At 38.5% G+C, this 12,191-nt stretch overlaps 1 protein-coding gene across 1 annotated transcript in view; it reads right to left on the reverse strand.

The window, feature by feature from the left end:
- REL (REL proto-oncogene, NF-kB subunit) overlaps nt 1–10,127 on the reverse strand; it is a 35,094-nt gene extending 24,967 nt beyond the window's left edge. Inside the window, exon 1 of the mRNA XM_072140584.1 lies at nt 9,793–10,127. Coding sequence (XP_071996685.1) covers nt 9,793–9,799 — 7 coding nt within the window. The 5' untranslated portion in view covers nt 9,800–10,127. The remainder of the gene's footprint in view (nt 1–9,792) is intronic.
- Nucleotides 10,128–12,191: the final 2,064 nt, after the last annotated feature.

Here is a 12,191-nt window from a genome sequence, read left to right on the forward strand (position 1 = left end):
CAAACAGGGGCACGGATCGAAGGGACCGCGGCGCGGGACATCAGCGGTGCCGGAGGAGGCAAGTCCATGTTTAACTAGCCCTCCCCAGCCCGGCCATAAAAATTTTTTTAAACCCGGATAACCCCTTTAACATTTTACCTCTGCTGGGATTGGAGATTGGTAGGAGTGCACACCATCAAAAACAAAAAACTTGTGCAAGAGGAGGACATATTATTTTATACTCCTTAGTCTTTTAGAACAGCCACATGTCAGATAGTCCAGTTCCTCCTATAACTTCCAACTTTACCACAATGTATGGAGACCTTATCTTGTTTTTGGTATTTCCTATATTGAGAAAGAAGTCATCATGTGAAGTAACGACCGAGCACATGCTATATAGATGAGGATCCATGCCCTCACTTCCCTCTTCAGAAACAAATGCACTTCCAAGGAGAATAAAGGGGAATCTGGGTAATGAGAGGGAGTTTTTGGAATTTGAAATTTTTTCTTTTCCATATATTATTCATATACACTTGATCTATTGTACTTGGGGTTAAAGTTAGATCTTTCACATACTGCTCAACATAGTAAATGATGAACGTGTGCAGGTCTGTGCTACTCAGCGGTCTTTTATTCACCACTTAAAATGATTTTGTATATGAAACATGCAAGGAATATGGTAAAGAAAAAGAAAGATGATTCTGAAGATAATTGAACTTTACCCCCAAGACAAGTCATGGAGGACCAAGTTCCATATCATCTATATTGGAGTGATCTACATTAAGCCACATCCTGACATCTATCATAATAATTACCTTGTATAAATCTTTTCCAGAATATTATTAGAGTATGTTTTGGTCCAGACATAGAATAAAGCCTAATACTGAGTGGGCCTAGATATACAGGAAAATTGGGCATGGAATTTAGAGGAGGCATACCTAAGGTCTAACACTCTTCTTGATGACATTTATAAAGAATTAAATTAGATATAAACTACTAAATAGTTCATGAAAATAAAGTAGTTCATCCACAAGTTGTAGGTGGGTCTACCCATGTACCAATATCTACCGATTTATTTATTGCTTCTCCGGATAGTAACAATTCCTGGACCGATGAAGCTTTATGCCTGATCTGATAACAAATTTAACAAGACTTTTCAAATGTGGAAGTTAAAGTATTTGATCATGTCGGGTCAAAGGTACATACGTTTTGGAGTGGCTGGAGATGCAAGGGGTAAGCATTTTAAGGGGTTGTACCAAGATTGACTGTTACCCCTATGCATGGGGAATTGGGCTCCGATTCTCACCAATGGTGCAGTGGCTGGTTCAGCATGTGTCCTGCTACTCCATTCAATAGTTCGGGAGCATGAGAAATTGTGGAGCACCATGCTCAGTTATCCGCGGCACTCCCACCAAAAATTAATGGGATTCTGGAAAAATCTGAATGCTGTGCTCAGCAAATTCCAACACTCCCATAATATTGAATGGAGCAGCAGAGTGTATGCTTGATCTGCCGCTCTATCAATTAATGAGAATAAGACTTTGTGATCTGTGGGTATGTTTTATCGTGATCGGTGGACCCCCGTCAATCTTATGAATAGGGGATAATAATCAAACATGGTACAACCTCTTTATCATGTTAAACATATTCCTCTTAATCATAATTGGACGTAGGAACATATAACTAATAAAAACAAAAATCAATAATGCAAGAGAAGCCATCATAGTAAATAGATGTAACAAAAAGGGATACGTTGGGTGAAAGGACTGTCCCATTAAAAAAGCCACATGAAAAATGTATAAATGAATTAAGATTAAAAATATCCAATTAGAAATACCTAAAGAGGTGGATTGTGTGTGTGTGGGATATATATTTCTCTCAAACTCCATTTTGTTTAATTCAGAGACCACTTTGTTTAATCTGTCTAAAGACAGTTCTGTCCTTGAATCCTGTTCTATATTCTTTACAGAAGCATTAAGCTTATCTTTTTGTGACTCGTGCAGGGCCTTCACAAGGGCTTTTAGTATAAACACTCTGTTTCTATCAAGTCTGTTGTTTTTCCAGTGTAGAAACTATACATGAAGTTCATTTGGGAAAATGGCATAAAGGGGAGGTTCTGGTATATTCAAGATAACCTATAGCTTTTCGGTATTTTATCACCTTTTCATGCCCTCAGCAAAGCTTTCTTCAATTTTTATATGCAAAACTGTCGGTTTGAAATAAAGGCAGTGATTTTCAGTACAGCTTATGACCTTTTCATGTCATTCTTTGTGCTACATATCCCAGTGCTGGGAACAAAGATCTATAAATTTGTCAATCACCTTACAATTGTAGAAGGGCTGATTGAGCCCTAGATAAAGATCTCTAACAGTGGGTGTTTAAAAACCTGTAAAGGATGTTTTCTTTTCTTGTAAAAATGGCTAATAAAAACTATTTGATTAAAAAAAAAGAAATACTTAAAGATGTTTTCCCCTGATACTGATGAGATAATCAAAGTGTAGTAAATTACAATTATTTTAATTCTGGGAAAATGTTTAGACGTAATCAACACCCATTCACCTTAGTAAAAGCTAAGGCAGCTAAAAAAAGATTGTGAAGTTTTTTATTAGGTTTAGTCATCCTCAAGAAAATTTTTTGGACTAGTCATTTAAGAGTAAGAGAAAACAAATCTAATGACATAACACCAAGAAAACCGCATAACATCAAAGAAAACCAAAGGCAATCGGTGGCAAGTGTTAAAAGGGAAATGTTAATGACTTTAGTTCAGGACAACACTCCCTTTAATAACCGTCAACACTTCTGTCATTGAAGGGGCAATTCCAAGTCAACAGCAAAAAATTCACATAAGGTTAAAGGGTTTCTCCGGAAAAACAAAAACAACAATTTAAAAGGTTTAAATAACCAAAAACTTCCTCCCTTCTAAACTCTTCACTCACTTCAAAATTTCGTCTGACTCCATCTTGGTCAAATGAGACTGGCTGTCAGTCCACTCTCTCAAGTATAAGATTAAGCTTACCCTTTTACTTTAGATGGGAAGGGAGGAGCGACTGAGACACATAAAAAATGATGCTGCGACTAAAAATTTTTTATCTCATCATAAGTAGCTAATTAACATTAAAAGGGTTTCTCTATGTATGTTGATACTAATTACTTTTAATAAAGTTTATTGAACAGAACATTAAAAGGGTTTCATCATTTTGGCAAAATAATGTTATTGTTTGAATAATGAAAAGTTATACAATTTTCCAATATACTTTCTGTATCAATTCCTCTCCGTTTTCTAGATCTCTGCTTGCTGTCATTTTATAGAAAGCCTCTATGTTTACTTACTGTGGACTGAAATCTGACCATGGTTAGATCTCTATCCACTGGAAGTAAAAATAGAAGATTTCTATAGGATGACAGCAAGCAGAGATCTAGAAAACAGTCAGCAATTTATACAGAAACTATATTCTAAAATTGTGCAACTTTTTATTTTGTAATAATATCATTTATTTTCTGAAATGGGAATACCCCTATACTGCTATATAATGTTTCCATATTGCTTCTGAGTGACACGTGTAAAAGGTGTGTGTCAAAATGTTTTCTGTGTAACCAGATTAACAACTCCTATAATCCAAATAAAATGATTTAATTTAAGGTAGGACAAAGCCTTTCGTGACAACAAAGATTCCCTTCCTCAGGCCTGGCCCAGCTGGGAGTGGAAGCAAAATCTCTCTATGTGCTGCCTATAGGAGACCTCATTGCAGCATGTCTCTGCCTGATAGCTTGTATACTCCTCAGATAGAGCCTGCAGAGGTGAAAACTGTCAATCGGTTGCTCCTGCCTTCCCTCTAATCTTAGGTTTACCCATATATGAAACTCTATGAAGGATGAGAAGGGAGGAACAAATGACTGACACATAAAATGGTGCTGCAGCTAACAGTAAGTTTTTCTTTTTAATCTCACCCCAAGTAGCTAGTTAACATTAACTGCTGTATATTGTTTTTCATATTGCTTCTAAATGAGTGATACATGCAGAAGGTGTATATAGAGCCTGCAGAGATGAAAACTAATACCACTTCAAGACACCTAATGGCTAGAAATAGTGGGAATGCTATGGTAGCTTATGGTTAACATCAACCGAAAGGTTAGACATGCTTTAAACATATCTGTGACAGGGGCGTAACTAGGAGAGAGCAAAGTGATATATGATGCAAGGGTCTCCATCATATCCAAACTGTGATCAATCAGGAAAGCAGGGACTCCATACCTCATACCACCATCCCATCCTCTGTACTATGGTCATTCCGTTAAAACCCAGCTACTGACTGACCACGGCCATGTGAATGATTATACACCCATACCCACACAGTACATTATACACTCATACCTATGCACACAGTATATTATTAACCAATATACATAAAGTACATTATACTGTATACCCAAATAGTACATTGTAAATCCACACACACACAAATGATACATTATACAACCATATACACATATAAATTGTATGTTTCTGCACATCACATCCTCAACTATTTAGATTTGTGCCAGGTTAGGAGGTTGGGCCCCCTGACAATGCTGGGCCTCATAGAGGCCGCTATGGCTTTTACCCCTGTAGTTACGCCCCTGATCTGTAAATATCCTTATTTTCTATTTTCATCCATTTAACTTTGTTTTGATGATATTGTATAATTGTTGTAATTGTATAATGTATACTGAGAAGAAAGATTTATGTTTTCACTTGTATGACTAGTAAACCCACAGCTAGAATGTCAGTATCTCTATTCCCCCAGCAAGCTCAAGTGAAAGTTAATAAGTGCAGTAAAACTCTAGAAAATGACAGTATGACCCATCGACACATATAACATTATATCCTGCATAACCAGAAGATCTCGTAGAAGAGGATACATAACTAAAAACCACATTTCTATTATGAAACGTACTTACAGAGAGCCTTAAAGAGTATCCTCCCTTAGAGAACAGTTCCGGACTTGTGTGAAGTCTTACAGCAACAATCTCATGACAGATATCATTTGTATTATATATAAAGTTGCCCTCCAGTCGGGGTGGTCATGGAATTATCAATGTCAAATATTCTATTTCTATAAGATAATGATTTACGGTATATGTGATAGTTATCAGTAAAGTACTTCTTAAAGGAGTGGTGCCATTAATGATAAATGTCCCCTCTCAACAGGATGAGGGATAAGTAGATGATTGCAGGGGGTCTCGGCTGTAGAACCCCTCACAATTGGTAGAACAGGGGATTGCGAGCTCCCCTTATATGATTTATACTTCAAGCTTTGATCCTATCAACCAACTGGACGAACCATAGAAGTCAATGGAACACAGGACAGGGTTCCATTGACTTCTATGGGACGTCCTATTCAGAATAAAGCGCAGACGAAACTCTGTGCTATGGAACAAATCACTGGAACATAATTCCCTGTTCTGCTGATAGCCAAGACCCCCTATAACCCCTTTAATTAAAGTACAGGACACTATCATAATTCCAGTGTGAAGGCCGTTTCCACCATTAAGTTTATTCAAGAAACTAAGTCCTTGGTCTTTTCCCACATTGAACCTCGAATCACTAAGCCGAGATGTGTTTACGGATTTGAAGTTTGGTCCAGGAAATCTTGCAAGTGGGAGGAGCAAGTTTTACCGACCAACTGGCTTAAGAAAGCAGTGGTGTCACATCTTATCGAGCTACTTATATCATCATATTGTATCAGTACAATCTGCGAGAAGCAGGGATAAGGCTTGGGGCAATAAACCTTGGATTCAGCATGGATAATGCAGTAAAGAAGCATTAGAAATACCATGTGGGCAGGTTATCGGCACCATATTTCAGATATGTACAACCTAGATTTGGCCTTTAGGATGTCTCTACCCTAACTCATATACTGTACTCTTGTTCAACCTTCCGCCATTGTAGCAGGAAGTTTCTTCATTCAGTGTATATAGACGTATGTAAATAGTGAATGCTGGGCTTCACGCTCTGGTAGTATTAAAAACTGGAAATACTGCTGCTACAAGCCTGCAAAGCTTCCTGTGCATCCCGAACCGCAGCCCGTGCACAACACACTCCTCTCTCATCTACCACATGGATTTCCTGGTTCAGATACAGACCGAGTTGTAACTTTCAACTACTTCTCCTTCATACACCTATTTTGCCTTTTATTCTTCTTTACCCTGCAAATTAAAGTTTAGCTCATAGTATTAAGTATTTTTATGCCTCATACAGAATTCCCCCTAAAATGTATCGGAGTTTAGTTAACCCCTAAGGCTTAAAGAAAATAATGATGGTGTAAAGAGAGATTTCAGGAGCGTATAATAACATACAATAATTCCACTGACTGTCCAGTTAGACCCCATCATCAGCTGCTGACTTACATCATGCAATGTGTCAATGAAATCAGCAGCCACAGTGGCCGCTATGAGGCCCAGCAGTGTCAGGGGGCCCAGCCTCCCAACCTGGTACAAATCGTAATAATTGAGGATGTGATATGCAGCAGCACACAATTTATGTGTGGATATGGTTATATAATGTGCCATTTGTGTGTATATGGGTGTATAATGTATTATATGTATATATAATGTACTTTATCTATATAGGTTGATAATATACTGTATGGGTATGGGTATGGGTGTAAAATGTACTGTTTGTGTGAGTATGGGTGTACAATCATTCAAATGGTCGTGGTCAGTCAGTGGCTGGGTTTTACAGATTGACAATAGGAGGATGGGACGGTGATATTAGTTATGGAGTCCCTTCTTCCATGATTGATCACAGTTAGCAGTTGCTTTTCTGCATGGATCTCTTGCATTATATATCACTATGATGCAAGGAGTCCCATCCTCTGTACTGCAGTACTGTGCCATCTGTGAAATGTTTATGACATGTGTAAGGGGAATGGGGGCCCCATTCAGAAGTTTGCTATTGGGCCCTGCCTCAACTAGTTCCACCCCTGGTTACTGACACAAAATCCTTGTGATAATATCATGTCATCTGATGTAACTATATTTGGAGAAACCAGGAAGTTGCTGATTTACTGTCCAAAATTCCCCTCTCTAATCTCTGCTTAGCAAAGTACTAAAATCAGAACGTCAAATTGCCAACCGGATGATACACCAATCATCTGTCCCTAAATATATCTAATTATAGCTGTTATAATGCAACACATTGGGAAAATTATATTGGGATAAATGTGGAGCTACTAAGCAAACAAACTTACCCTATTCCAGCCGTCAATTCGCTCCTGTACCTTCCATATTCTGCACTACACCTGACCGGAGGTGCTGGGGGGTACACAGGAACCACTTTGACCAATGAGTGGCACCATCAGACCTCAGGCCTATAAAGTAAGGGACCTCCCATGGTCTGAGGAGGCTGCTCAATGGCTGAAGCAGGTCCAATGACCTGTCAGAACATCTGGCAGAACACATTGCCAAAAACCCAAAGTTCCTGAGCGAAACATGAACCAGGAAAGTATGCAACAGGACAATCAACCCAAGCACCCAACCAATGTCAATAAGAACCATCTTCTGTGTAAAGAACAATCAGAATTCCCGGAAATGATAATATGGCCCTAATAGAGCCTTGATCTCCACATCATCCAGTCTGTTTGGGATACTATGAAGAGTTATAGAAGGATTGGCGAAAGCCTACATCTACAGAAGATCTGCGATTGGTTCTCTAAAATGTTTGGAACAACCTCCCCGCTGAAGTCCTTCAAATCGGTGTGTAAGTGAACCTAGAGGGATCTGTGCTATTTTGGAGGCAAAGGCAGGTCACAGCAAATTGGGTTTAAAATTCTCTTTTATTCATTCACTCTGCATTTCTTTTTCAATTAAAAATAAACAAATAAAAAATCCTATTCTTGAAAGCATAATTTTTTAGCAAATCTTCCCAAAACTGTGTTGCCCAGTACTGCACATGTTCCCCTGTCCATAACCTCCATAATGTAGAATTAGCCATAACATCTGACAGCCAGTGGATTCTGAGCGGGAATTGTGATGTTGTTGACTTTACATAACTTTTTTATGCCATCTTATAAATTTACATTTTATGTTTTTTTTAATTATTATTTTGTGTACTATTTATATAGAAGTGAAGCGAGTTTGTGTTTTCCATACTGTTCTATCACTTGTATACTGTCACTGCTTTATTGACATCATCTATACCATATCAATGGGGGTAGGGAGACACTGTGTGCCATATAAACTGATGTTTTTTTTTTTTTGCATGTTCCCATTTTTTTCCAGTAACAATGAAATATAATCTCTAATTCTATTATAGTAACCCAAATAGTTCCCATGATGCACCTGGAATGCAGCCCCCTAAGGATGAAATAAAAAATTTAGCTCTGTTCCATCTAAACATTAGTGTTCTGCCCCCTAGTGTTCACAACTGAATGTACAGCAAAATTAAATGATGTGACGGCACAGCTTGAAGGGGTTTTCCCACTAACGACACCTTATCCAAAGTATTGAAGGTATGTGTCTGATAACTGGGGTCCTACTTTTGGGACATCTGGGGATCACAATGAGCCCTGTCATATGAAAAACTCAGCTCTGCTAGGTCTGAATCAGATTAAAACACTTGATGACAATGTCACCAGCCACTTATGATGTCATTCATGATCAGCTACACTTCATGTATCTTATGAGTTACTAATACCATAGTAAGCATACTGTACAACACAGTAATACCGGCCCACAGGAATATCCAGCTTGATTCACAAAGACTACAATTTGGAGAAGTGACCAATTCCTTTCTCGTGACGAATACCGAGAAGAATATACTTCCCTTTTTTCTTTCAGCGCTGGCAAATGTTTTCTGTATATTCTCTCAAGAGGAAGCCAGAAAACATTTACATACAACAGAACAAAATGACTACATTACAGAAGACTTTTCTACTCTTATATGTAGGTTGTAACTACTGTATTGATTATCCAAATGTCTCTACATCATAATTTACGCCACTAATCTACAATAACAACACAACCAAGAGATTACACAATGGAGAACAGATTTGAATTAAGTAAAAGGAAGCTGTAGAGATATTCGCTAAGATACAGACACTTGTGACACCTTACTGACAGATTTAAAGGTTCCCTTATTTCGGGTTTCGAGGCAAAGAGAGTCTGTCTAGATTCCAAAACGTCTGACCCTCCTATTCCCACAAATTCTTTTTAATAATCCAAACTTTTGTGCTCGGCATTATGGGATACTTAACGCATACTTGTAAATAAGTCCCTAATACTTTAGTAACCGTTTCTGTAAATAAGTCCCTAATACTTTAGTAACCGTTTCTGTAAATAAGTCCCTAAACCCTTAGTGAACCGTTTTTGTAAATAAGTCCCTAATATTTTAGTAACCGTTTTTGTAAATAAGTCCTTAATACTTTAGTAACCGTTTCTGTAAATAAGTCCCTAATACCTTAATAACCGTTTTTGTAAATAAGTCCCTAATACTTTAGTAACCGTTTCTGTAAATAAGTCCCTAATACTTTAGTAACTGTTTTTGTAAATAAGTCCATAATACTTTAGTAACCGTTTCTGTAAATAAGTCCCTAATACTTTAGTAACTGTTTTTGTAAATAAGTCCATAATACTTTAGTAACCGTTTCTGTAAATAAGTCCATAATACTTTAGTAACCGTTTCTGTAAATAAGTCCATAATACTTTAGTAACTGTTTTTGTAAATAAGTCCATAATACTTTAGTAACCGTTTCTGTAAATAAGTCCCTAAACCTTAGTAACAGTTTCTGTAAATAAGTCCCTTGTAGCTATACTTAAGACATACTTAACACTTACCTGCCATGGTGGATCGCTTTTAGTGGATTATTATGGTTAAGTAGAAGTTGTAGTTTCTCCAGCGACAACTCTTTGTAAACTTCTCCTATTGTGTATGGGTTTAGAAAAGCCTTTAGTCCTGTGATCAGCAGATATAGAGAAGGTTCACCAGTGCTGTAGACCCGTAGGTGGTCTCCTTTAGTAGAGGCTTGGCCCTTGTAGATGACCAGTGTCTTGAAAAAGTTTTTTGTTTCCAGCGAGCGACTTCTTTTGCTCAGGACAGTGTTAGACACTAAGCTTTATGTAGAATGTGCAGACTATTAGAAGTTAGTAAGGCGGATCCACCTCTGGGTGTGTGTTCACTACGAGCTGGGTGATGATGACATCTTTACCAGCGCTGGAAAGTCCCTGCACACTGCCTTCCCACATGAGTGACATTACACCTAGGGCTGCTCAGCCATTCTACCTACAACTGCTGGATATCTACAGAGAGGGCTGCAGTGACATACATAATGACGTGTGTTTGGTGTATAAGTGGTCACTGATGTACTTACACCCCCTGCCAGCCCCCAGGCATTACCATAAAAAGCATAGACAGCCAAAATCATCATCAACCAAAGTCAGCAGATTTGCAGGTTTTACACTAGGTTGATAGATCTTAGCATCCCCCATCAAATATCACCACCACCACGACCCAACCACATGATATTTGGGTTTAATTTATAAAGTGCATGGGAACGTTCAATAAAACTATATATATGAAAAATAGAATTGGAAGATACAACAGAAAGACTGATTTGACAAACTCTGTGCAGCGCTCCGTAATCTGTGTGCGCTATATAAATAAAGGAATTATTATTATTATTATGAAAGGTAATTGTATGTAAAGCAATTCTATAATGATCTGGAATGATTTGCTAATAGATCAATTACATGAAAATGGAAGGGTTTGTCCAGTTTCACTGAATAAATGTCATTGTTTGTATAATAAAAATGTTAGACAATTTTCCAGTAGATTTGCTGTATCAATTCCTTATGGAACTCTGCTTGCTGCCATTTGATCGGAAGCTTCATTGTTTACTTCCAGTGGATAGAAATCTGTCCCTAGTAGAGATGAGCGAACATACTCGTCCGAGCTTGATGCTCGGTCGAGCATTAGCGTACTCGAAACTGCTCGTTGCTCGGACGAATACTTCGCCCGCTCGAGAAAATGGCAGCTCCCGCCGTTTTGCTTTTTGGCGGCCAGAAACAGAGCCAATCACAAGCCAGGAGACTCTGCACTCCACCCAGCATGACGTGGTACCCTTACACGTCGATAGCAGTGGCTGGCCAGATCAGGTGACCCTGGAATAGACTAGTCCCTGCCCGCGCTGCTCGGATCATTCTCTGTCTGGATGCCGCTAGGGAGAGAGCTGCTGCTGGTCAGGGAAAGCGTTAGGGTGTTCTATTAGCTTACTGTTAGGCAGGAGTGATTCTACAAGAACCCAACAGCCCTTCTTAGGGCTACAATAACGTTCTACTTTTTTTTTTTTTTATTTGCAGCTAGTACCATATTGTGAGGAATTAGCAGGGGGACTTGCTACCGTTGTGTTTAGCTCTTAGTGACACACATATCCACCTCAAACACCAAAGTGGGAAAATTTATTAGGGGTTTGATTTCAATTAGGCACAGTCTGCCATTTACTTTTTATTTTACGTTTATTTTTTTAATAACTCAGTGTCATCTCATCTTGCATAGTAGTGTGCTTTAATACTTGGCTAGAAAATAGCCATAGGAGAATCCAAACGGCTTACTTACGCCTACAGTAGCGTTATATATATTTGATTTCTGGTTGATCTGCTGGTGGCTGTACTTGCTGCAGTGCATCTACTAGCAAATTGTGAGCAATTTGTAGTGAGACTTGCGACCGCTGTGTTTTGCGCTTAGTGACGCACATATCCATCGCAAAGACCGAAGTGGGAAAATTTATTAGGGGTTGGATTTCAATTAGGCACAGTCTGCCATTTCCTTTTTTATTTTACGTTTATTTTTTTAATAACTCAGCGTCATCTCATCTGGCATAGTAGTGTGCTTTCATACTTGGCTAGAAAATAGCCATAGGAGAATCCAAACGGCTTACTTACGCCTACAGTAGCGTTATATATATTTGATTTCTGGTTGATCTGCTGGTGGCTGTACTTGCTGCAGTGCATCTACTAGCAAATTGTGAGCAATTTGTAGTGAGACTTGCGACCGCTGTGTTTTGCGCTTAGTGACGCACATATCCATCGCAAAGACCGAAGTGGGAACATTTATTAGGGGTTGGATTTCAATTAGGCACAGTCTGCCATTTCCTTTTTTATTTTACGTTTATTTTTTTAATAACTCAGCGTCATCTCATCTGGCATAGTAGTGTGCTTTCATACTTGGCTAGAAAATA

This window comes from Engystomops pustulosus, chromosome 3 (genome assembly GCF_040894005.1).
Source record: "Engystomops pustulosus chromosome 3, aEngPut4.maternal, whole genome shotgun sequence".
NCBI lineage: Eukaryota > Metazoa > Chordata > Amphibia > Anura > Leptodactylidae > Engystomops > Engystomops pustulosus.